General features: G+C 39.0%; 1 protein-coding gene across 1 annotated transcript; it reads right to left on the bottom strand.

Moving 5' to 3' along the window:
• Window positions 1-1,737: 1,737 nt before the first annotated feature.
• On the bottom strand, window positions 1,738-21,821 carry SLC10A2 (solute carrier family 10 member 2). The gene is made up of 6 exons (XM_004458377.3): window positions 21,286-21,821; window positions 14,532-14,650; window positions 9,242-9,330; window positions 7,987-8,162; window positions 6,931-7,088; window positions 1,738-4,197 (listed from the first exon to the last, which is right to left on the bottom strand). Exons 1-6 carry the CDS (start codon window positions 21,660-21,662, stop codon window positions 4,136-4,138), a joined length of 981 nt encoding a protein of 326 aa, XP_004458434.2. The 5' UTR covers window positions 21,663-21,821; the 3' UTR covers window positions 1,738-4,135.
• Window positions 21,822-24,728: the final 2,907 nt, after the last annotated feature.

Here is a 24,728-nt window from a genome sequence, read left to right as displayed (position 1 = left end):
GTATCTTAAATTCCATGGGGGCAGAGGGATGAAACTGTATTACTCGCAGTTATAGATATTATTTTTTGGGATGGTCATTGTCTGTCTTCATCCTTTTGTTAGTTGTCCTGGGTGAGTTGATGAACTGGAAAGTAGGTGCTGGCTGCAACTCTGGTGAGATTCAGGGCTCAGCTGGCATATAAACAGACTGAACACTGAAGTCGCTGGGACATATATTAATGGATATAGTGCTTTCCGCAGTTTCTGGAGGAGGAAGGCAGCCTGCTGGTCCCTACTCCACTATCTTGGATCTCCCCTCCACTGCATTAGTTGTTTGAAAGTGGTTGTACAACCAGAAATGTATGAAAGTTGAAGTTCACACCTTTGTCAACTCTTTCTATTATCAGTATTTTTCATTTTAGCTATTTTAGTACCCATGTAGTGGTTTATTTTACAATTACCTAATTATTAGTGCTGTTGAGCATCTTTCCATGAAGTTATTTGCCATTGCAATGTACCATTTGCTTTAGTTGCCATTCTTTGGTGAAGTGTGAATGAATACTTTGCCCAGTCTTTCATTGGAGAGCTTGCTTTCTTATTGAGTTATAAAGTTCTTTATATACTCTACACCAACTGTTTTTATAAAGTGCTTTTATCTTATTACATGTTTGACAGTTATACATACATATTTAAAAATTTGGAGCTAAAGATTTGGCACATCCGATTCGTAGAAAATCCTCTTCATATTACCCAATTGGCAAAGCAAAGGCCCTTGTCCAACCAACCAGCAAGATTAGACTTTCTGTCAGAAAAAAATACCTTACTTCATATTTTTCAGTTCCAACAAATATGTTAATATGGGTCTCTGTGTTCACTGTCTCACTTCTGAATTACAATGCTAAGATAGACAAGGTTCAGAAACTTGTCATGTCTTTGTCATTTCTTGGGTGAAAAAAAATGTGTCCTCTTTCAGTTTTTCTATCAGTTGCCTTTGTGTGCTCTCACAGGATTACCCTCAAGAGTGCTGCATTCTTTGAAAATAGTTGGCAATAGAAGAGGCTTTGTTGTTAGCAGGAAATTGCCATCACTCCCAAACCACTTTATAATATTTCTGAATTTAAAAAATTCCAACAGAAGACAAAATACTACAATTCTGAAGCCTTAGATAAATATGTATACACTGGGAAGGATATATGAAGCCTTTCTCAGATACCCACATTTTAAATCATCCCTTTGTTTGTTGTTCAAAAGATTTCCCACCTTGGGTCATTGTAAAGTAAGATTAAGGATGGAACAGATCAGGCCTTCCTTTTGACAGGTGGGGAAACCTTGTTAATGAGAGGAGGTAGGAAAGGAGAACCACACTGGGGCAATTTTAAGACCATTTTGGGAAAGAATATAGGTGGAAAGAATACAGATGATGTACACACACACACACATACCTTTTTCATAGTAGGTTAGAAAGTACTGGTCTTAGTAATAAGTACATTTAATACTATTTTTATTATTTTAAATCAGCTGTTATTGTCCCACCATTTTTAAGAGTCTTCAATTAATGTTCTCCCAGCATTATTTTCCTGGGAAAACTTCATCACTTTCAGTGGGAGACCTAATTACTAGAGTATTTAATTAAGAGTTTCTTTCAGGTGTTTTTAAAAGAAAAATTTAATATCCGAGAAACTCCACCTTTTTTATATCCCTAGAATTGAACAGGAAGGGATCTTGACAGTTGTCACAAAAACTCAAATAGACCAGACGTTACAAAATTATTTTCATTTATTCAAGTCTTTAAAATAAAATATTCTTTTAATATGATACAGAGGCAATAAAATATATAATTTATTCAGCTTTTCAAACTCATTTGAAAATAGGGATCTGTCATTTTAAAAACTCAGCTATTTCTTCCTTCTAACGCGTTAGGGAAAAAAAAACACAACTCACAAGATATCATATCATGTAAGAAAGCCAAGTTCTGTCTCCTTCACATATCTTGATCAACAGGAAGGAAAAAAAAACCGCGTTTGCTGCAGCTGCTGGCATTCAGGCCCTTGACTTTGGATGTGTTGAAATTATGATGTGAATTCACAGTGCACCTGTCTATTTTCTGTTTGATGAGGAAATTGTAGGAGGTACTTAACAGATGAACTGAATGTCTTCCTTATACACCCTTGGAATCACATTCTTTGACACACCCTCAGAGGAAAATCCAAACTCCACACCCCCTTAAAAATGCCTCTTGTCTTTTAATATATTTAGCTAATGATAGAAAAATATGGGGACTTTATTCCACTGTAAATGTGTATCTTGTATAAAAAGGTATAAATGTTACAGCTCTTAAAAGCAGACTTCCTTTACCCCTATTAAAAGAGCTAAGAGCTCATTTCTTGTTCCTGTAATGCTTAGGTATACGTGTAGGATCTGAATTCAGATCACCCAAATGTGAAAAGTCCTTTGGAGTAAAAATATTTGAAAGGGAACTTATGAGGCCTCGAAAATGTCCAAATGGAAAGTGGAGTTAAACCACTACGAACTGAGTTAAGAACGTGCCCTTATCATGCTGCAGAATGAGGTAAAGGAAATTCATTTAATTGAGAATTCATTTAACTGATTGAGATTTTGTAATTGAGAACCCAAAACTTAACCCCTCATTTCCCACTTGCCATAAAATCCTGCTTCCATTGTCAAATCCTCCATGTTTGCTCTGGTTATATCTACTTACATGATCCAGGTAAACTCATCTGGCAATGCCCTGACTATTGGGCATGGGGACTTGCCCTCCTCTTCTTCAAATACTGTTTAATACTCACTTCCTAGATCCCTCTCTGACTTCATTCTGATCGTTACTTGCTGTTACATATCAATTTGACTTTGCTTATACGTTTGAGTTGTTTTCTGTTGTTTATGCTTTTCTATTTATTTTCCATTATCCCCTATTGAATTCATCCACTAAAGTAGTGGAATTCTTTTCCTCTTCCAGAGCCCTACTGTGGGTGTGTTCGTATGGCCAAAATAGCTGTCAAATTAGCTGATACAGACCATCCTCATACAGTCAAACCTTAAGGAAAGCCTCTCTGGGGTTTGAGTGGCTCATTGCCAAATTCAAACCATTTGACAGAATTCTGTTTTTCCTTGAAAGATATAGTGGGCACCATTGGACTCCTGAGGTAGAACAACAGATGTACACTATCTCTAATGAGTTATAGACCCGATTCCAATGTGGTTACTGAATTTTATTTAGTAGCTCCTCTCTGTTATTTCTGCTTGTGAATTGTAAACAGAGAAGACTATTTTTTAAAAATATAGGAACACAGATATTTGCCCATTATACTACAAAGTTACGTAAATAAATAGGTTGCAAAGTTTTCAAAATAATGATTAAAAGTCAGTGGAAGACTTTCACTTCAATCTTTTTACAATCATAAATACTGGAGAAAATCTTGATCACTTTACAATAATAATTCATTGCACCTATTTTATATAAAAATTTAGGTGCTCATCTCTGGGTTATGAGATTTTGGGGGAGAAGTGAGCTCAGGAACTATGAGGTCCTCAGTGTTACCTTTGTCAAGTTTAGTCTGAGAATATTTTCTTGTCATATTTCAATGACATGTTATTTTATATATATATATATATATATATATATATATATATATATTTACGTACTGGGGACTGGGGATTGAACCTGGAACCTCGCATGGGGGAAGCCAGTGCTCAACCCCTGAGCCACATCATCTTTACTGAGTTGGTTTTTCCATTTGTTTTGCTTGTTGTTGTTGTTTTTAGGAGGCACCGGTAACCGAACCCAGGACCTCCCATGTAGGAAGCAGGTACTCAAGTACTTGAGCCACATCTGCTCCATATCTGTCTGTCTATCTATCTATCTATCTATCTATCTATCTATCTATCTATCTATCTATCTATAACATTTGTTACATTAAAAAATTGGAGCACAAGTCAGTACTGAATCCAATATATGGATTCTACTGGAATAAAAAATTTCACTTCAACCTTTTCTGCTAACTATTTCACCAAAACAAATAATTAAATATAGTTATAGTTGAAGAATGTGCCTTAGAATTCTTCTGCTTTGTCCACTAGGTGCCTACTTTTCATCTGGTTGAATTCCTCCATTCATCTTATAGACTTGGACACCATTTTATTTTTGTTCTTCTGAAATTCTGGATGATTTTCCATAACATTTCTTGTATGCCAAATATACTAGAAAACAAGACATAGAATGTTAAGTAAATATGATAATGGTAAATTGCAAAAATTACTTTGGATAGTGATTATAATCTATGACTCATAAAGCAGTTTGTATTTTCTGTAGCCTGGAGGCTAATGAGAGAACGCAATCACTTAGTGAAATTATTCTTAGTTCTACGATTGCCCATGGAAAAGGGATGACTGAACTTCGGAAAGGCCCAGCATAAAACTTTTGGGTATATTTCCTCAGGGCAGTCACAGACCTTCTGCAGGCATTTGGCACTGTAGGCAGTATGCAGCAACAATAGCAAGCATTTATTCAGTACCTACCACATTCCAGGTGATATGCTAGTCTTCAACAAATGGACCACAGGTTAGGTACAATATCGAGGGCCATGGCTTAATGTTCCTATGTGGGAAGACTTGAGCTAAAGTTAACATTTCCTGGCTCTCTCTCTCCTGTCACTTACTGTTTCCCGTGGGGGAGGTGCTTTAGCTGATTGATGACCAGCTTTTCTCTGACCTGTGGAGTTAACTAGTCTCTGATAGCAGTCATTTCTCAGCTTATTTTTGAGGTCAGCTCACCTAGACAGGCTTTTCTCAGCAAGGGGAATCCCATAGGTTATGGGTGTGTTGTGTGTACATGTGTGAGGTAGTGGGGGAGGGCAGTAATTAACAAGCCCATTTGGTCTCAGATTCATGCCACATTTCCCAAGGAAGTTTTGAAAGTGCTATTTTTAAAAAAAATCTAAATCTCTCACTCTTTCTTCTACCATGCACTTAGTTCCAAACTCACCAGAGTAAGAGATGAGTCTTATTCATTGGACCCCTCAAATTCCAATATCTCACATATTAAACTGATATAATAATATTACCTACCTCATCTCGTAGGGGAGTTGCAAACATTAAATGAAATAAAACAGTAAAGTTCCCAGCATGTAGCATGGAGAAAAGTATGTCTTGGTAAATGTTAACTATCATTAAATACAGAACTGTGAGAGACAAGGTCCTATTTCAAAGATCTTAATATATTTAGAGAAATATCTCCTTTAGAGTGGTCCCTGCACTTCTTTTACTTATCAGTTTTTAAACTACTAGCTATATAATGAATTTAATTGAATTTGTGGTCAATTAAAAGATCCCAACACTTTTTTATTTTTAACTATCTTTGAGCTGGACTCCCTCAACTCTCACTTACATCATTGATTTTGTTTAACTGAGACATTTCTTATTTATCATCTTCCCTCCCTCCCTCCTTCCCTCTTTCCCTTCCTCTCTCCCTCCTTTCCTTCCTCTTTCTTTCTTGGTATGGTTGCTTGTTCCAAAAAAATATTTAGAACTCTAACCCTTGAGCAAGATATATTTCCAGGTATTGTAAACACTTAAAGATAATTTCCTTGTTTTCATACAAATTACTGAAGAAAATGGGGGAAAGGAAAAGATCACTACTAGTATCCCCCTTTATACCATTCCTTTGACTTGATTATCTATTAAACCCTTTGGGTTAGTTATTCAAGTAGTGAATCTACTTAATTATTCTATCAACTGGTCCACTTTCATTGCTTTGTCTAGTGAGATATCATTAGTAAATCATTTGGCAAAATCTCAACAAGCTCTAAATTGGTAGCTCTCTATCATACCAGAAAACAAGATTACTTGGCAATGGATTTCTGTCTCCTGGGCCAGTGGTAAGTGAGTGTAATATTTCCAATGGATACAGAGAGTCCTATTCTAGAAAAGAGAATTCATTTTCAAGAATTCCATTCAAGGCAGTAGTGCAGAGGATGATTAGCATCCAAGGGGATTTGACTACTTATTGGAGCTAGGCACAAAAGTCAACAAGAAAAACAAGAATGTGTCTCTGGGCATTTATAACTCTGTATTTTGTAACTTTATATTCCTCATTAAAATGCTTTGAAACTTTAAAAAACTAGTTTCTTTAACTAAAAATAGAATGAAAGAATAGAGGTCTTTGGGGAAAGTTTCAGCCAGATTAAGGCCATTCAGTGCTAATGGGAGAGGATCAAAGTTATATATTACATCAGATAAAATAAAACATTAATTAAGCTAGCTATCCCTAGAGGTTTAAATAAAGAACATCTTCGCTTTAACTGCTTCAATTATATGAGCATTTAAAAAATGTGTATGTGAACCATACACACATATGCACACAAACATAATCTGCTTTCTAATATAACTTAGCTTAATAAGTCCTAATTATACCAATGTCATGATACATCTACTATAATACAAAACAAAGAAGGCTATTGTTTTTTTTTTAGGTACTGGGGCCAGGCATTGAACCCTACACCTTGTATGTGGGATTCCGTCACTCAACCACTGAGCCACATCGCTCCCATAGAAGGCTGTTTTGATTCAGTTTTGGAAAACAACAAACAGTCCTGGGTTCCTGGAAGCTTTTGAGAAGGCACACAATAAAATGATCCTAATGAGTTAGTTAATATGTCTCCCGAATTACTGAGGAAAACAAAGTCAATGGAGAGAATCGAGCTCCATTACTTTTCACTTAAAAATAATTCTCACTAGACACTTTTAGTAAAATGACAATCTTTTCATCAGCAGTTGGGAAGTCATTATAATGTTATGGGTTTCTTAGCCTCTTTCTTTTTTTTCCTACAATTCACTTCCAGAAAAAGAGAATGAAAAAGAAAATGCTCTTTAAGCAATTCCAAGATTTCTCAAATATGAGTACCATAATGAAATGTGATTAGCATTATTCCTTACTTCCTAAGAATATTGCTGCGAAGGTGATCTGGAAAACGCTATAGATGAGTGGGAAGGTGAACATGTGATTCAGCTGCTCAGGGGTGAAGGAAAGCTGTACTATGGTTGAACACAGCTGAGTGTTCTGCATTCCGGTTTCCAAAGCGACTGTTCGGCACCTAAAAGAAATGTTAAGAGATTATGTGTTTATTGTTGCTGTTTTGGTTGTTTCTGTTATTGTTGAACATTAAAAGGAAATATAATGTGAATAAAATATGCATGTGAGAAACAGCCTCTTTTAAACTGGTGTTCCATAAACGGCCAAGGGGTTCATTCCAGCTTTTTCCATCAGGTCCTGGGTGACAGTGCAGTGCACAGAGCCGGGACTCAGAAGATACTCAAGATATTTGTTACAGTTATTTTATTGTTTTATTGGATTTGCTCTTCTGGTTAAATCCTGATAAAAAGTCTGCAAGGTAGGCATTATTGTCCTCATTCTATAGGTGAGAAAACTCAGAGAAAGAGTAAGTGTTTGGCCTGGAGTCCCACAGTTGGGAAGAAGTAGTATGGTTAGAATGCCAGCCCAGGACTGCCTGACTCAAATATCGTACTCCCTCTACCGCTGAACACTGCTTGTAAAGGCACCAGCTCCTACACCTGCTTTTCTCCCTGCTCAATGACTCAGATGGGATTTACTAACTTATCCAAGAAATACTAAACTGAGTTCCAATATTCAGCACATTTTGATGCGTTCCTTCTATTGGTGGCTGGAGGAACCTCCCACACCACAAGGCCAACCCAACTGCTTTTGTTAAAGTTACTCTGCCAGGAGCCTGAAGAAGCATGACAATGGAAGAGTGTGACCCTCACTGCATGGGGAATGGCCCAGAAGAATTGGAGAAAAAAGAAGAAGCAGTTGGTATTTTCTTTCTGGGGATTTGTATAATTGAGGAATGAATGAGCCTATTTAGAACAATCTACTTAGAAATAGAAAAAACACTTATTAAAAGTGAATGATTTTGAACCTGCCACCAGAATTGGCAGCTATTACAGAAGAAAATTCCCAAAACACCATACCTGTGCCAGGACTGACCAGCTATCCTAGCTAGAAGAAAACCCAAGGAGTAACCAGCCATAGGAAATATCGTTCCTATAATCCACAGTTTGGGATTGATGACCCAGGAACCTTGATACAGTACTCCTCCAATCACTGCTATGAGCACAATGAGGAATATTCCGGCGATTGAACCAATCTGGAAGAAAGGCACAAGGGAACAAAATTATGTAGCAAAACAAATCAAAATAAGCTTATTAGAGAAGAAGTCTAAGCAGTCTCTTTTCTACTTGCAGACATGACAATAGAGTTCTCTATGTACTTCCAGCCTACAGGCTTCAATCAGCCCATTGAAAAAGGTGGTGTTTGTCAAATTTTTAATTTTTAAGAAAAGAGTAGGACAGATAATGTCCAGGCTAGTAAGATGTTCAGCCAGCTTGGAGATGTTTTTTCTAGCTTGCAAACAAATTATCCTTATCAGAATGGAAGAAAACCCAGTAAAATTAGAGCTAGATGATATGGCTTCCAGATTCAACTCCTGCTTTGACCCCTTAGGTAAATCACGAAAATTCTCTGGATCTTAGATTCTTCATTTGTAATTGAGGATAAAGTCTTGCCCAACTACCTTTTATGATTGTTGTAATAATGAGAAAATGGATATAAAACTCTATAAAAGTAAAAAGACACATGTAAATTTAAGCCATTGTGGTTGTTTTCTCTTTTCACGTTATAAAAATAAAAAAATTGGTGAGTGTAACAATTTTTACCCAGAGAGAAAGAACATCATCTAGCTTGTTTTGCACACCCCTCCACCTTGCAGCAGCAGAATATATCTTTATTTCATTTCCACCTCCATTTCCATATCATCTAGCTAGAATATCATTGGTGGAAGGGGGTTGAATGATTACTAATTTATATATATATAGCACCTATTAGGGTCTAGGAACTAAAGTGACCATATGGGTATAGAAATAAGAAAGACATGGCCTATTTTCAAAGATAGTGTAATGGAATAAGAAGAAGGTGTTGTGGTGGTACAAAGTAGAGCAAAATCAAGAGATGTGTTTAAATGAGGTGTCTTGAAGGGTGGATAGAAATTTGCCCTGTGGATGGAAAAAGGAAGGGCAGTCTAGAAGAGTACACTGCATGTCTAAAACACATAATGAGAAAAATCACATAAGGAGAAAAATAAAGGTAGCAGTTGGAAAGACCACATAATTTCAGTGCTCATTGTGGAACATTTACCTGTTTAGCCTATACCATGGGATACTTACTTACCTTAAGTATGATCTTGGCTTTCTCAGGCCACTTATGATTAACAAACATTCCAATGGAAACAGGAACAACAAGAGCAACCAAAGAAGTTCCTAAAGGTAACAGAAGAGCAATTTGATTGACAGGCCACATAGCACAGAAAAGAGAAAAATAAAAGAAAAAGTTGCTGAAAGAGACAGTATTTCAGCCTCCCTTCTGTAATACACAAAACAGAATTTAAAACAATGCTATAGGGCGGCGGACTTGGCCCAGTGGTTTGGGCATCTGTCTACCACATGGGAGGTCTGCGGTTCAAACCCCGGGGCCTCCTTGACTCATGTGGAGCTGGCCCATGCGCAGTGCTGATGCGCGCAAGGAGTGCCCTGCCACGCAGGGGTGTCCCCCGTGTAGGGGAGCCCCACGCGCAAGGAGTGCACCCCGTAAGGAGAGCCACCCAGCGTGAAAGAAAGTGCAGCCTGCCTAAGAATGGCGCCACCCGCATAGAGAGCTGACACAAGACTCAACAAGAAAAGAGACACAGATTCCTGTGCCGCTGACAACAACAGAAGCGGACAAAGAAATAAGACGCAGCAAATAGCCACAGAGAACAGACAACTGGGGCGGGACAGGGCAGGGGGGAGGGGAGAGAAACAAATAAATAAATCTTTAAAAAAAAAACAAAAAAAAAAGCTAAAACTTCACCTGTTTCAGTAAATATTATTTAATATTATTTGTGCAGAACTGGTAATATTGATGATATAAATCCTTTCCCTGAGCCTGAGTTAATTTTTTTAGAGTTTCTTATGCTACCAGTCAATATCCTTTCGTTTAAGTTTGTCAGAAACTTGACTCATTTAGCCTTTGATCTTCCTATCCCAGGAAAAATACCTTGAGAAAGTCTGCAGATATGTGTGTTGGTGTGTGTTTTGTGCTGGTGTACAGAGATGATAAGTAACAAGTGTCTTTAACTTCAAGGTAGTACCAAAAAAAAAAACCAAAAAAAATATTCAAAATGAGCTCAAGATCTCCACGCATTCTGCAGGCTGATGACTTCTGATTAAGTCTGACTTCTGTTATTCAAATCTACAGCCTAGAGGTGAGAGAATAGGTTGAAAAAGCATGCTTTAAATTTTCCATGAGATAATGTATTGGCGACCTCTCAAGTCATTATAATTCTGTGCAGCCACGTGCTCACTCAGCCAGATAAAAGAGTCATATTTCAATTTCACCACGTTAAATTTACTGCTGTTCCCATGACATATGGTTTGTTTCTCTATATTATATAATACACATTTATCTAACGGCTCATTTTATATAATAAAGCACCAAGAACTTCTAGCTTCTCATGGGCTGTTTCTTTTTCAGACATTCTTTTAAAGCAGTATTGAGAAAATGGAATGGAATAATGAAATTCTGAGAGCTGATGTTGCTTATCTATTAGGGTGGAATAAACTAGGTCTGGAAAACAGGGTTTAGATTCCAAAGCTTTTAAATGTTTATTTAAAATAAATACAATAGTGCTGAAAACATAATTTCTTTGCAGCCTTCCCACCACCCCCACCCCACACCTCCCCCCCAGGCAATATAAGGGTCAACAACTACTTTTGCCCAGAAATTACTCAGTAGGATTAAATAATGGCTAAGGATACCAAAAGCAGGTAAAAAATAAAGGTGGGTAAGAGGGACTAAGGAGAAAATGGTTGAACAGAAGGTGTGAAGAAGAAAAGTTGATGGACATACTGGTAAAAGCCTCCAGATAAATCCCCTTTTGTGTATTCTTCCATCCTGCTGCTTTGGAAGGAGACTTTTTCCTCTGGGTCTCCAGACAATTCCCTAAATTAAGTGACCTTTGTAAGCCTTAAAGTAAAACTACCCTGAAGCAACCTGATCATATGTAGTAGCTTGAGTATAGGTGTATATGTTCTGCTTGGAATGTACGCATAGTTTTGGGGACTGTATTTTTAGTGAGTTGGATCTGTAAATAGGTAGTCCACCTCCTCTGTTTACCCCTTTTGTTTTGAGGAGTCTTATATCTTTGGGGCAGCAACCGACAACACCAGATAAACACCAGGACCATCTGGCAAAATCCAGGGGCATAATTGCTTTTCTTCTCCTAACCAGATGAGGCAAGACGAAGTTTTTCTGGGACTTGAAGTTGACTGGAAAAGATATTCCTTGCCCTTCTTCACAGTCAGAAAGTGTGGCTCACTGCCTGGATGGAGAGATGGGAGGCTCTCTACTCCACTATGGGCTAGGGATCTCTCTTATCCCCCAAGCTGTTTATTTTATGCATTCCTCATGGGTCTGTGCTTTCTTTGCAAAATGCCTGCCCATGTAGAGGAAAAAGCATCTGTTTTCTTCCATTTTGAAACCACAACTTGGTCATTAATCCAGTTTGCACAGCAGGTCTAGGAAGAATAAAAGGTAGAAAGCCAAAAGAGATTTAAAGAAAGTAGTGAATGGAGTCATGTTGAAGCCAGCTAGTAAGACAGGAAATCAATAGATGGATCTGGAACCTGGCAGAGAGTCCACCTGGACATCAGTAGCCCCAAGATGGCTGCTGGAAGACCTCCCCAAGATTCCTCTGGAAGTCAGGAGAAGCCTTGGATATTCCCCAAGGACTTTATCATTGGGCCTTCATGGGGGATTGATGGGGGGGGGCAGTAATTAATCAAAACAACAAACAAATTTTCCATTATCAAAGGGGTGGAATAATTAACAGTTCAAAAAGCAGGCACAAGGCTTGAATTTGTTCTCTTGCCTTTGCACCCATTCCTGCCTTCTGCACCCTGCTCTCGCCATTTTTCCTCGGCCATCATGGCCACACGAGTAAAACCTGGCCATTTATAATCTATAATGGGGAATTGTAATCTGTAGATCAGCCTGCTTGATCACTTCTCAGCTCCTTTCTCTCTACCTGGGACCCATTATCTGTTATTTCTCATCTCTCCGCGCCTGAATAAATTACTAGCCTAACTCACCTGACGTGCTCTTGAAATTCATTTCTGCAGCAGAGTCAAGAACCTAAACAAAATATGGTAATAATGTGGTGAAACCTAGATCTAGATAGCCTTGGAACTGAACTTTTCTTTTTCACAGAGTGTGGGAACTGTGCAATTATTTAACCCCTCCTAACTTTAGTTTTTCCAATTGTAAAATAGGTAGAATTGTGTCTACCTCAGGTGCTGGTGTGAGAATTAAATGATGAAATGGATACAAGTTCTTATTATATAACCACTCACTAATATGGGGTAGAAAGAAGTAGGTGCATCAACTTGCCAGTGTTATTTTAAGGGTACTGCCATACAGGCTGCCACTTTCCCCATCCAGATGCTAGTTGACGGGACCCAGCTGGTGTTTATAGAATCATCAGAGCTTGTTGGGTTCCTGGTAGAACCTGCACCTGCCCACAGAGCAGATTGGGTCAGTGGCTCTCTCCAGCTCCCTGGTGATCTTGGACAACTTCAACAATTACCCTGAGCCTCCATTTTCCCTTTTATAAAGTGGTGAAAATGTCCTGTGAAGCAGTTAGGTAGCTTGTTTTCTACATTAAAGGACAAGAAAACTGACAGCAAGAAGGTTAGGTTGGAGAATAGGCCTGGGCAAGCAGTAAGCAAAGTTTATCTTACTTTCATACACTTTTCTCATTTTTTTCCACCTCTTTTCTTTTTGCTCTTGACCTCTTTTATTATGACTTTCTTCTCCATTGAGGTGCTAACTGCTCTTTCTTACTCCTTTCAAAACTTATAAAAAAGGATGTGATATAAGTCATACCCACTCTGGCTAGAATTACTCAGTATTGCCATAGGGGGTCTTTTCCAGAAGGGAATGTGTATCAAAAGGAGACTATTTCAAGGTTTAAATTATTTTCTCAAAGAAGGAGTAATGTAGAATTCAAACTCCTCATTAGGGAGGTAAATTAATTGAGAGACCTATGAGCTACCCCACCCAAGCAAACTGAATTCTTTAACTCTCAGGAAGGTGTCCTCTGAGGCAGCAGCAGGAGAATTAAGGTGCAGGAGAAACAGAAGGTGGTCATAGAAGTTAGCTTCACTACCTATTCCAGGAGATTCTATCTGTTATAAAGGAGTTCTTCAGGGATCAGTAGGATTTTGTGCAGGAAAATCCTATGCTGAAAAGAATGTGTCAAGGAAGAGGACCACTTTTTTTGGTCTAATGGTCATGATAGGAGTGGGGAGAGAGCAAAGACTATCTGAAGATATTGCAATAAAGATTGTCTCCAATTAGTGTTCTGAAAGTTTGCTATAATTTAGACCGTGAATCACATTTTTATTACAGAAACAATCTTAGAAATAGAAGGGATTTTAGATGCCATCTAGGCCAGCTTCCCAAGGCTGCAGAAATCGCTTCTATAAACATTCTGATGAATCATCATCTAGCCTTTGCTTATATGCTCTGTTCAATGGGAAATTCACACCTTCCAGAGGTATCTGATCAGGGAGATAATTTGTTTCTGAGCTCAACTGAAAAAAAATTTAGTATGGAATGTACTTGGTGATTGGTACTGATGTATTATTTTACCAACATCTCATCTTTTATGATAATATTTATATAGAAAAATGCCTTGTTTTGGTAGGTCAGTAACTTTTCCTTGACCCCCATGCCCATGTTATACCAACAAGCTAATCTCCCACCATAATTGTTCTTCCAGAAACAGAAGAAAAACTCCTTTGGGATAGGATGAACATCCAGGAGTTGTAATATGTACAAACCAAGTCTAACTAGCAAATTTGGCTCCTGGGGCATGAAATAATAGACTGTGCCATTAAATCATCTTTTTTTTTTTTTAATCAAGATATTTTTGGCAGTTGAGTGTTATAAACAATGTGTTTCAACGGGTTTTTTCTTATCGCGACACTCATTATGGCATATTAGGTGCTCTGTTTTAAAATCATTAGTTGGCATTTCTCTGTAGTTCTTAAATTTGAGAGCCTGGGTGCAAAGTCATGTTACCATGAACTAGTTACACTGTGAAGGAAGGAAAAGACAGAACCTCCCGTGCACCAGGAATTTAAGCCTCCTCAGGTCCAGGGTGATGTGTATGGATGGGGGAGCCTCTTAATTTGGCCTTCCTCCCTAGTGATTTGAACTGAGGAAAACACAGTTTCCTCATGGGGTGAAGGTTTGGAATTTAGATTCTGCCAATACTTATTCAAATGCAGCAGTGGCTTATAATGGGGTCTTTATAGGACATAAACACTTGCTAGTGCTGAGCCTTGTTTGAGAATCTAGCAAGGGATAAGCAGAAAAGAGTAGGAGGGTAATATTGAAAAATGGCTGAGGAATGACTTACCTATGCTATCATAGGGAATTATGATGGTCCCAGTGTCGGTCCACATTTTGGTATAGATATAGAGACATAATGGCATCATTCCCAGGGCAAGCAGTGTGGAACATGTTGTCATGCTGACACTGAAAAGAAAGAGGCAAGTTGATCTGTCTACTTGTGTTTTCTAGTGAAGAGGCTTTTTCACATTTTTTTTTAGCTTATGACTACAAAGCCTGCAAAAAACTATCTCAACCAATGGCATCATCTGGTATAATGGGCATAAATATACATGGGCACAAGTTTTCACAGGGCTGTCTGTGGGCAAAATGGTGAGGGCTATGTTTGGTATCTTGCTGCTTTGCCTGGTATGCTCCCTCCCTCCCTGTTTGTTCTCATGCATCAGAGAAGGTATTTAAAAAAAGTATAAATACTGTACATTATTAAACAATGTACAAGGTGCCTAGATATGTCATCCTTCGAAACTCTGATCAGAGAACAACAAATCTATTTATACTAGCCCTGGTTTCAGTGGACTTTCTGTGGCTGAGCTGGTCTGAGTGGGCTCCTGTGCCCTAGGAGGAGAATGCATGCCTGAAGGAGGAGGCCTCAGAGTCCTTCCTGAAAGCAGACAAATTATAGTCCAAAGGGCCACAGCTTGAGAACAGAGGTGGAAGATGATTAAAACAAAACAAAAGAAAAGAAAACGCATAAGCAGGTGGATCTGAGAAAGCCACAAAGAAATTTACCAAACGTGTTCAGAAGAACCAGCGATTTCTAGTACTTCTCCTGAAAGCATTTGTATCTTAGTAAGCAGATTTAGCTGAGTAAGTGGGTTTTAGCTTTTGATCTGGAGGAATTAATATCAGATGATGCCATCTGCTGCCCTATTACAGGTGCTGGAAGAGAGATTTGGGGCAGAGGGTCTTCTTGGTCCGCCTCAAATTGCATCATGCACAGGGGCACCTTCTATGTCTGTGGAGGTCAAAAGCCTGGGCTCAGAAGTCTGATGGACAAGAGGACGTTGCTGCTTCCTGTGTGAACCTGGGCAATTTACTTGACTTCTCTGTGCCAGTTTCCTTATCTGTAAAATGAAGACAATAATAGTCGCCACTTTACGGTTTGTGAGGATTAAATGAGCCAGTGATGCCCAGTACTTAGAGAAATGCGGGACCCTCACTGAGAAATGATTACTATTACAGCCTTAAGGGTGTGTGTTTTATGTTCTTACATAACCTAGAATCAGGAAACTTAAATGTAAGTGCAATTTTCTTGAGACGCCTTCCTCATTAAGGGTAGTATTGAGAACTCTCCAAGCAGTGTTTTCTTAAATATCTTGTATACTTGAGGGAAAATGATATTTATTTACCCCTTCTTCCCCACCTCACAAAAATACCCCAAGCTAAGGAAAGTAGCTGAAGTTAAGAAGTTCTGTTTTAATGTATCTAAGCATGGTTTTTGCAAGGTGTAGTGTGTGCATGTGCAAGGGGGTGGGAGTCTATTAGGGGGCTTAACTTACCTAATAATGATTCTTTGCCAGGGATGACCTCACTTGAAATGTGTTTAAAAGATTTAGATAAAATACTTTATCAGTAGAGCTAAAACTATTGTCATAATAACCAGTGCTGGAGAGATATGTAAAACTCTTTCTAAAAAGTTCAGTCTGTATGGTCATAGGTTAACTCGTTTACCTACAAAATAGCATGTTAAAACAGAGTCCGATTTCCTGAAAAACACGTTAATTTGTTGTGAATAGTGCTTTGTAGTACTTTGTACTTATAATTAAAGTACTGAAGTTGGTAAATGATCTTCCCTCCCTTTCTTATCTCCCTCCCTTCCTTCACCATCCTTTCTTTTCTTTTAAAAAATACTTTAGAATGGATTTAAAGTTATTCCCATAATACAGTCACTTTTATTTGCATGCATCCAAAAGGCTTTCTAGAGTGGACGAAGGGAGGACAGACTTCGTTGCCCAGGTTGTTGTGAGGAAAAGGCTGAGGATGTTTTAAGTGGTGAGAACAACTTTTAGAGGCAAGTGTGTTTCTTTCCAATTTACTTGTGAAGCTTTCAGTGCTCATCTACTGATAAGACAATTTATGAGGTTGTGCCATAGTTTTGTGAGCGCAGTTTCTTAAGGACACAGTCTTGGAAAAGGAAATGGTTTAGATTTAGTGGAAGATCTTGACCAAGAGTTGCTGGACAAGAGAATGGGGGCTTGAAGTTGAACTAATACAAGAACAAAATCAAACCACTCAAAATGAGCTTAAAAACAATTCACAGGACAAGACCTTTAAGGAGCAATGCAGAGGAGTAAATTAGAAAAGAAAAAAATCCTTTCACATGAAAAAAACGTGAAGTCCATAAATGGCGAAGACGTGAAAAGTAGCAATACTACTGTGAATTTATATTGGAATGTGAGGAAATACTGGTGTATATGAAAATGAAACAATCCCTTGCCTTTAATTCTTGGCTTAATTGCTCTGAAGAAAGTTTTTGGAAATAACAGAAAGCAATAAATGAGAAGTCTGTGAATGTTGAGGAATTCACTGTAGTCAGTGAGGAGAAAGGCAAAACACTTGTAATTATATTAGAAGTGAAAATCAAGTTTGAAGAATCAAAGGAAGTATAGGTAGGTGGTGAATGAGATTAGAGAAGTGTTAACATACAGGAATAACATAGAGCTGGAGTTACTAGACTGGACAGGGGTGTGTGGCTAGGTCTGGGTTAGAATTCTGACTCTGGGGAAACGGACTTTGGCCCAGTGGTTAGGGCGTCCGTCTACCACATGGGAGGTCCGCGGTTCAAGCCCGGGCCTCCCTGACCCGTATGGAGCTGGCGCATGCGCAGTGCTGATGCGCGCAAGGAGTGCCGTGCCACACAGGGGTGTCCCCCGCGTAGCGGAACCCCACGCGCAAGGAGTGCACCCATGAGGAGAGCCGCCCAGCGCGAAGGAGGGAGCAGCCTGCCGAGGAATGGCGCCGCCCACACTTCCCGTGCCGCTGACGACAACAGAAGCGGACAAAGAAACAAGACGCAGCAAATAGACACAGAAAACAGACAACCGGGGGAGGGGAGAGGAATTAAATAAATAAAAATAAATCTTAAAAAAAAAAAAAAAAAGAATTCTGACTCTGACCTGCACTGACTCTATGGCCTGAGTTACATTTCTAAATCATATTACTATTTTTAAAATCATTAAATAAATCAATGCATGCAAAAGGCTTCCCACTGTTCACGGCATATAACAGTACTTAATAAATACTAGCTAGCAAAATAAAAATAAAACCTACATCAGAGAAACAATGTGTTATTGATTTGAGGGGAAATAAAGGAAAAAGCCAAATGGATTGAGTTAGGTCTGTCAGAGTTGTGAGGTGACGGACATTTATGTGGTGGAAATGGACAGGATTGCTTAGAATAGTGGTAAACTAAAGAGACAGAGATCTGGAACACTTCAAATAAAGGCTGGCACTGAACTGGGAGATGAAAAATGTATACTATTTAGCCAAAGTAGAAAAGGTGTTGTAGGAAAATCTAGTGAATAATAAAAAGTTGTAGAAAGTAGGTGGCAATGAAAAACTTGGAGAAACTAAGGAAAGGATGCACAAGCAGGGATTCCCCAAAGAAGAAGAATAAAATAAAGACAGAGGTGATCCCCTAAGGATTGCTTTTGGCTTGTAGCTTGGGAGAGGACAGACACAAAAGTGTGTGAGAAATCTCTTTGTCCCCTGGGCCATGGGCCCTGACCACCAGCAGATTTACCTGAAAACATCTTCACTTCTGCCTGAAACATTTTGTGTACAAGATGCCCACGGCCCAGCTATAACCTATGGGAAAATCTGTGAACAGATCAGATTTATAAACAATTTTCCAGCCTGGGACGGTCTGAGAAGTATCTGAAATATCATTTGCTGTATTTCAGTGAGCATGGATAGCTGTTTTCTTTTCTTCTCTTTTTTTAGGAGGTACCCCATGGGTTAAACCCAGGCTCTCTTACATGGGAAGCAGGTACTCAACCACTGAGCTATACCTGCTCCCCAGCTGTTTTTTTGTTTTTGTTTTTAATTCTTATTAAAATTAAAAAAAAATCTCTAGTTAGAGATTGCAAAATGCTTCCCAGGCTCAGAAGAAATCATGGAGTGAGGGAAATATTTTGGTTTCTTCTTCCAGTAACCACATGCATGAAAGATAAAACCAGGTGTTGTTTTGCTGACATTGTATGGTATTAATTTAATTATTGAAGATGTCTATTAGCATAAGCAGTCAGAACACTGCTATTGCTAGAATTCAAATGATGACGGAGAAGGTAAAGTTCCAAGAGTGCAGAGATGAAAATATAAATGTTAGGTAGGCTTGCATCTAAGTAAATTAGAGATTTCACTAATCTGAGACTCACTCCATAAGAAGAAAATATTCTGGAAAACTGGTTCCCTAGAGCTGAGGCTTTACTCCCTTAATTTGTTTTAAAAAAATATTTTAAAAAATTTTCCCTAATGTTTATAGTGTATAATGTGATCGATCATTTTACGCAACAGCATAATTTAACCTTCTTCCATGCTTCAGGGATATGGTGAGAAACATTATTATTAAACATACAGTGGTATCTTCAGGGCTTATTGGATTAATAGAGCTGTTTGTCCCTAAGACACTTTGTGAGTTATCAAGTTAGTTTGTAGGCATTTTGGTCTTCTCCTTTAAGTTTGGCATCTGGGGTCACTGCTCCTGCTGGACTCACGAGTACCTCTCTAGCACCCTGCTCCCTTCTTCTTTCTGATCATCTTTGTGCTGGGAAACAGCACGATAGAGCTTTAGAAATAGGAAAATAAGTCAGCCTGAGTGAAAGAAACTATCAGATTATGAAAACAAAACAAACAAAATAAAACAAAAGTGTATCAGATTAATTGGTATTTATTTTGGGTTTGCAAAGTATTGTTTTGGGCCTGGTTTGAGTTCTAGATAGGTGGGGTTGCTAGACTGGTGACTGTTGGACTGAAAAGGGATTGCAGTGCATACTTTGCAAGACAAGGGGAACCCGGAGGTATGTCCTCCATAATAAAAAAATTAAAGGCTATATGTCCTATTACAGGGCTTATTCTGATTTGTTGAGGGATTTATATAAACAGATTCAGCATGGTTTCATATTCTCCTTTTGAATTTTAATTTCTTAATCCTTTTGTTATTTACAGGAATTGTTGTACCCTGGTGGTAGAAGACAGGATTACATAATCATCACTCTTTCAAGAGAAATAAGATTTTCTTAAAACCACATAAAAATGTGACTTGGAGTTTTAGCTTAGGTTTTAAAGTTTTAGCCTGCAGAAAGGAATCCATTTTGGCAGCCATACAACCCAACGTCACACATTTAATTTTACCTACCATCACATATATAATTATATTGTACAAAATGATTGGTTACATAGGGGGCTGCATTATGTTGAGGGACCCAACTCTTCAGTTTTGTCAAAAACTCACAGATATTTTGTAAAAGCTGTTCAGTTGAGGTTTATATTCAATTTAGCTCATTCCTCTCAGTTTAATATGTGCTGACTTTTAGAATTCTCTCCTATGTGGGTCTACACCCAGATCAAACTCTACTGAGGTCTAAAAAGACCTTATTGCTATATTGTGGTTCACAGATTAACTCAACCTAACAGCACCTGGAATCCATTGGTCTTTTACTAGACTTTCCTTTAAAAAGCTATTGCAAGGTAGATACTGCATTTCCTTGTGTGAAAAAATAAGTAATGTGGTAGAATATAGGTTATATGACTTTTCTAAAGCTTCCCGAGAAATCTGCACCAGTTGAGATGAGACAGCAGGTTCCCAATTGCTCACTGGATATTTGATCCGCCCAGAATACAGCTTTACTTTTTGCAGTGGCTACATTTCTACACTTTGAACTTCTCTCTTCTGAATTTAGTAGTTGGTGATTAATGGAGCTGATTGCCTACTGTACAGTATTTAATAAGCACATGTTACATTAACACCTGGATGTTTTTCAGAAATGCATACATTTCACAGGAAATGAAGAATTGTGAGGTAAGGAAAAACAATTTGTCTACCCAACTTAGAGCATTAAAATTCTTGGTCTAGTCATATTAATGCTTTGTCTGATTTCTATTAGTTTTGTCCTAGTGCTAGTTCAGACTGGCACAGGATGAATTGGGCAAATATTGCAATTTAGATTACTCTGTGGGAAGCAGAGAAACCATTTTCTGTTTATTTTATAGTAAAGTCAGCATAAAAAAATAGAAGCTGCTGTAAGATTTTTTTTCTATTCTCTTTTAGAGCCAGAAGAGGTGAAACAAGTATAAGAATTCTTCTGTAGGTTTCATACCAAGAAAAAGCTTGTCTAAAGAATAAGCTGCCTTTGATGCAGTTGACTACTTTCCCACTATAGAGACTAGCGTTTAATGAACAATTTGATTCCATGATTGCACTCAGAACTCCTCGCTCCCACAATACCAACAAGGAAAACTTCCTCAGCTGCAGCTTGTGGCTTGGAAATGATTTCTTTTTTGGAAAACTTTGAATCTTTTTCCAGAAATAAACAGCAATTATCCAACACCCTCTTAACTGAGTTAGACTAAGGAAAACAAATACCAAATTCTGATAGCTAAGCAGTGTAGGAGGATGATGAGTGAACACACTTATCCTCACTGCTTAATTCTTTAATCATATGTTAGACCAATGGCAGATTGGATGGCGATTCAGAATGCCCCTGGCTCCCGTAAAGATCAAGCCAACGTGATTGCAGTCTTTTGAGGTTTGGATGTCTTACCTCAAGTCCATGTCGCCATCGGCCCAATAGGCCAAGATATTGGAAGAAGTTCCTCCGGGACAGCATCCTATGATGAGCACCACCACAGCCTGGATGGGGAGGATGTCGAAAGCCACAGACAGGATGAATCCAGTGAGAGGCATGATTCCAAACTGGCAGAGGAAGCCGACGCATATGCCCCACGGCCGCTTTATGTGTCCTAGAAATTTCTTGATATCTACATTGCAACCCATGGAGAACATCACCAAGGCCAACATGATGGTAAGGACGGTGCTCATGATGATACTTAGAATCTGGTTGAAATTGCTCTCAGGTAGCACACAGGAGTCTCCATCGCAAACTGTTGCATTTGCCAAACAGCCTGTCGAGTTATTCATTGCTGGGTCTCCTGCCTGGACCACCAAGCCCACGGAAGCACCGATCCCCCTGTCCCAGCTCTGCTGACAGGCAAGCTAAGTAATGCCTATTTCAACCATGTCAAACTTTTAAACCCTCCCGAAACACGTGTCACTTGGTGTCTCTTTCAAAAACCACCTCGGAAGAGCAATAAAAAATAATGCTAGTATGTCAGTTTCGAGAGGCAACATTACAACACAGCACAAATTATGAATCATAAAAGTTCAGCAAAATTATTGGTCCAGACAGAGAATTGTAATTAATCATTTATTGGCATGATAATGAACCGTGCCATATAAAAGAGCTGTGTTAATGTTTATTGCTGCGAAGGTTTATTTGATAATTTCAGTGAAGTGACACTTAACATCAGCTCAGAATAGATGTATTGCTCAAGTCAAGTCACTGGAGAGCTTATTGTTTCCTTCTAAATATGAGGAACTGGGACCCTGAAAATTGAGTGCCTTATGGTGAGCTATATAGCAAATAAAACAAAGAAGGCAGACCCTGAACTGGAACTCAACTCTCTAGTTTTCTCTAGTTCTGGTACTCAGTAAGTCTGACTCCTTATTTTGGTGTAAAGCTTCTATAAAGTATGTTTGAGTTTGAGAAACTTCTTGGGGCTTGATGCAATCCTATGGGAGAGTAATATTTAAGAGGATAGGATGTTTTCTCAGGTGTCTGGTAGAAAGTCTGACTTGTAGAAGCACCTTCGATTACTTACACACACAATCATGTATATGTTGCCATAGTAACAAAGTGCTTTATAGATAGAGACAATACAATTATTTAGAGGGATGAACCTTAGAGGGCTAGGTCAAAGTGACAGGATCTCTTTGTACCTGGAGTCAGGAATTGAAATTAGAAATTTCTAGTTTTGGAGGGAGTGTTCCTGTGGGAGGGTGATTTTTGTACATATCAGATAGTCATCCTCATTAGGGGTGGAACACTGTACTTAGGTGAAGAGGGAAGATAAAAACCAAGGTTGAGGACACTGTTTCTGTTCTCAGGAGTTTACAATCCCATCGTTGAGTCAGAACACAGAATACGAATAAAATCAAATATTCATATCATGACTCACAATTTATAGGACTTCTAATTTAGTAATTAATTGAATCCTCTTAAGTTAGGTGGGCTTCCACATCCCCACATAACTGATGAGAACTTGAAGGTTGAGGAGGTTAAGTGATCAAGTCATGGTTACCCAGCTAACAACTGGAAAATCATTTCTGTATCACCAGAAAATAGCCATGGTATTAGAGCAACACAACAGAACTGAGTTCCTTGAAATTCAGTGTGCAATTGAATCACCTGGGGGTCTTTTTAAAATGCAGAGTTCGGTTCTGTAAGTCTGGGGTGGGCCTGAGATGTCTGCATTGCTAACAAGTCCCAGGCGGTGCTGATGCTGCTGGTCCAGGGACCAGCACTTAAGAGTAGCAAGGCCTTAGAATACCTAGGTCAGAGTATTGTACCCAATTGTATGTAAGCTGGTGAAAACTAAGCTCACTGGTCACAGGTGAAAGCAGCATTGACAGAGCAACTCAAAATGGGAAATTAACCTGCTATTAATAGAGTAAACATAAGCTGTGGGCAGGGGAGTGGGCCATTGGGTAGAGGAATAAATAGTCTGTTGGGGGCCTAGGGATGATGTCCCTTTAATCTGGGATTGAGCTGCTGGGAAAACACCTGAGCCACCTCCTTAAAGGGTGGCAGTGATTAATTCTCATTGCTGATGAGACTTCCTTCCTAGGAATGCACCCCTTCAGCTGTCACGCTCCACTGTCTGCCTTCCTTGCATGGGTGGCCTAGCATTAGCTCTGGCTTGGCTGCCTGCCAATTTGTGGGAGGCTGTCCTGCCTCTCCCTACTCCCCCCCTCCCAAAGCTAAATGATTAACTAGGTTAATTCCCATAGGGAGTATCTCCTCCCACTCCTAGATGTGTGGTGATTTGGCCCTCCTCTGCCTGCCTCTTTCAAGCATCTTCTAGGACTGACCTCTGGCCCACTTTGCTCAGGTGCCAGCCAGCTCCAAGGCAGATGAGCCAAATGCTCCCCCTGCTGCTGCATCTAGGCATCTGTCAGTCTTGACCCTTCTTCCCCAAGACTAGGTAGGCAGAGTACAGAATAGCTATTCCTGACATATGTGGAGTGGTAACCAGCTTGCTCAGTCACCATCTTGGTTTACCTCAACCTCACTTGTGACATGAAACTCCAAAAGCTAACTGTATTAGTCAGGGTTTTTTGGATAAACAGAACCAACAGACTATAGATATAGATATAGATGCATATATTATATATATACCAATTATTTATTAAGGGATTTAGTATAAGGAATTGCCTCACATGATTGTGCAGGCTGGCAAGTCTGAATTCCACAGGGCATGCTGGAGGCTAAAGTTCTGGTAAAAATGATGTGGAATTTTTAAGTCAAAATCCTTAGGTTAGAAACTCAGAGAGGGGCTGAAGATACAGTCTTGCCGCAGAATTCTTTCTGATTTTTGGAGCCCTCAGTTCTCCCTCTAAAGATCTCTAACATATGAGGCCCACCCACATAATAGAGGGTAATCTCCTCTACTTAAAGTCCACTGATTGTAGATGCGAATCCCTTTTATGGAATACCGCCACAGAAACAACCAGGCTGGTATTTGACCTAACACCTAGACATGATAACCTAGCCAAATGGCACACAAAGGTAACCATCAATAGGCCCAGGAAATAACAGCAAATAGTTTCTGTTACTTCTCCCAGTCTGGTCTCCAAAGGAAAATTTTAGTCTTGTGGATTAGGAGAAAGGATTTGGATTTTGAAATTTCTCTTAAACTTCTGAAAGACTACAGGGCAAGGTGTTCAGAGCTCAAGATGGGCATATTTAGACACTCTCTGTAAGTAAAAACTGTTTTCTAGGGTGGCCATCATGGTTTGGGCCATATTTGTTGCTAGATTGGCCAGATGAAATCCATACTTAGCTTTCTGCCCACAGAGAAGAGAAAGTGAAGAGAGCAGAAAGCAGGTTGAGAACAAAGCTTTTCTCAAATTTCAGATGACTTGCTA

Source organism: Dasypus novemcinctus, chromosome 15, assembly GCF_030445035.2.
Source record: "Dasypus novemcinctus isolate mDasNov1 chromosome 15, mDasNov1.1.hap2, whole genome shotgun sequence".
NCBI lineage: Eukaryota > Metazoa > Chordata > Mammalia > Cingulata > Dasypodidae > Dasypus > Dasypus novemcinctus.
This window is presented reverse-complemented; position numbering and strand designations above follow the sequence as displayed.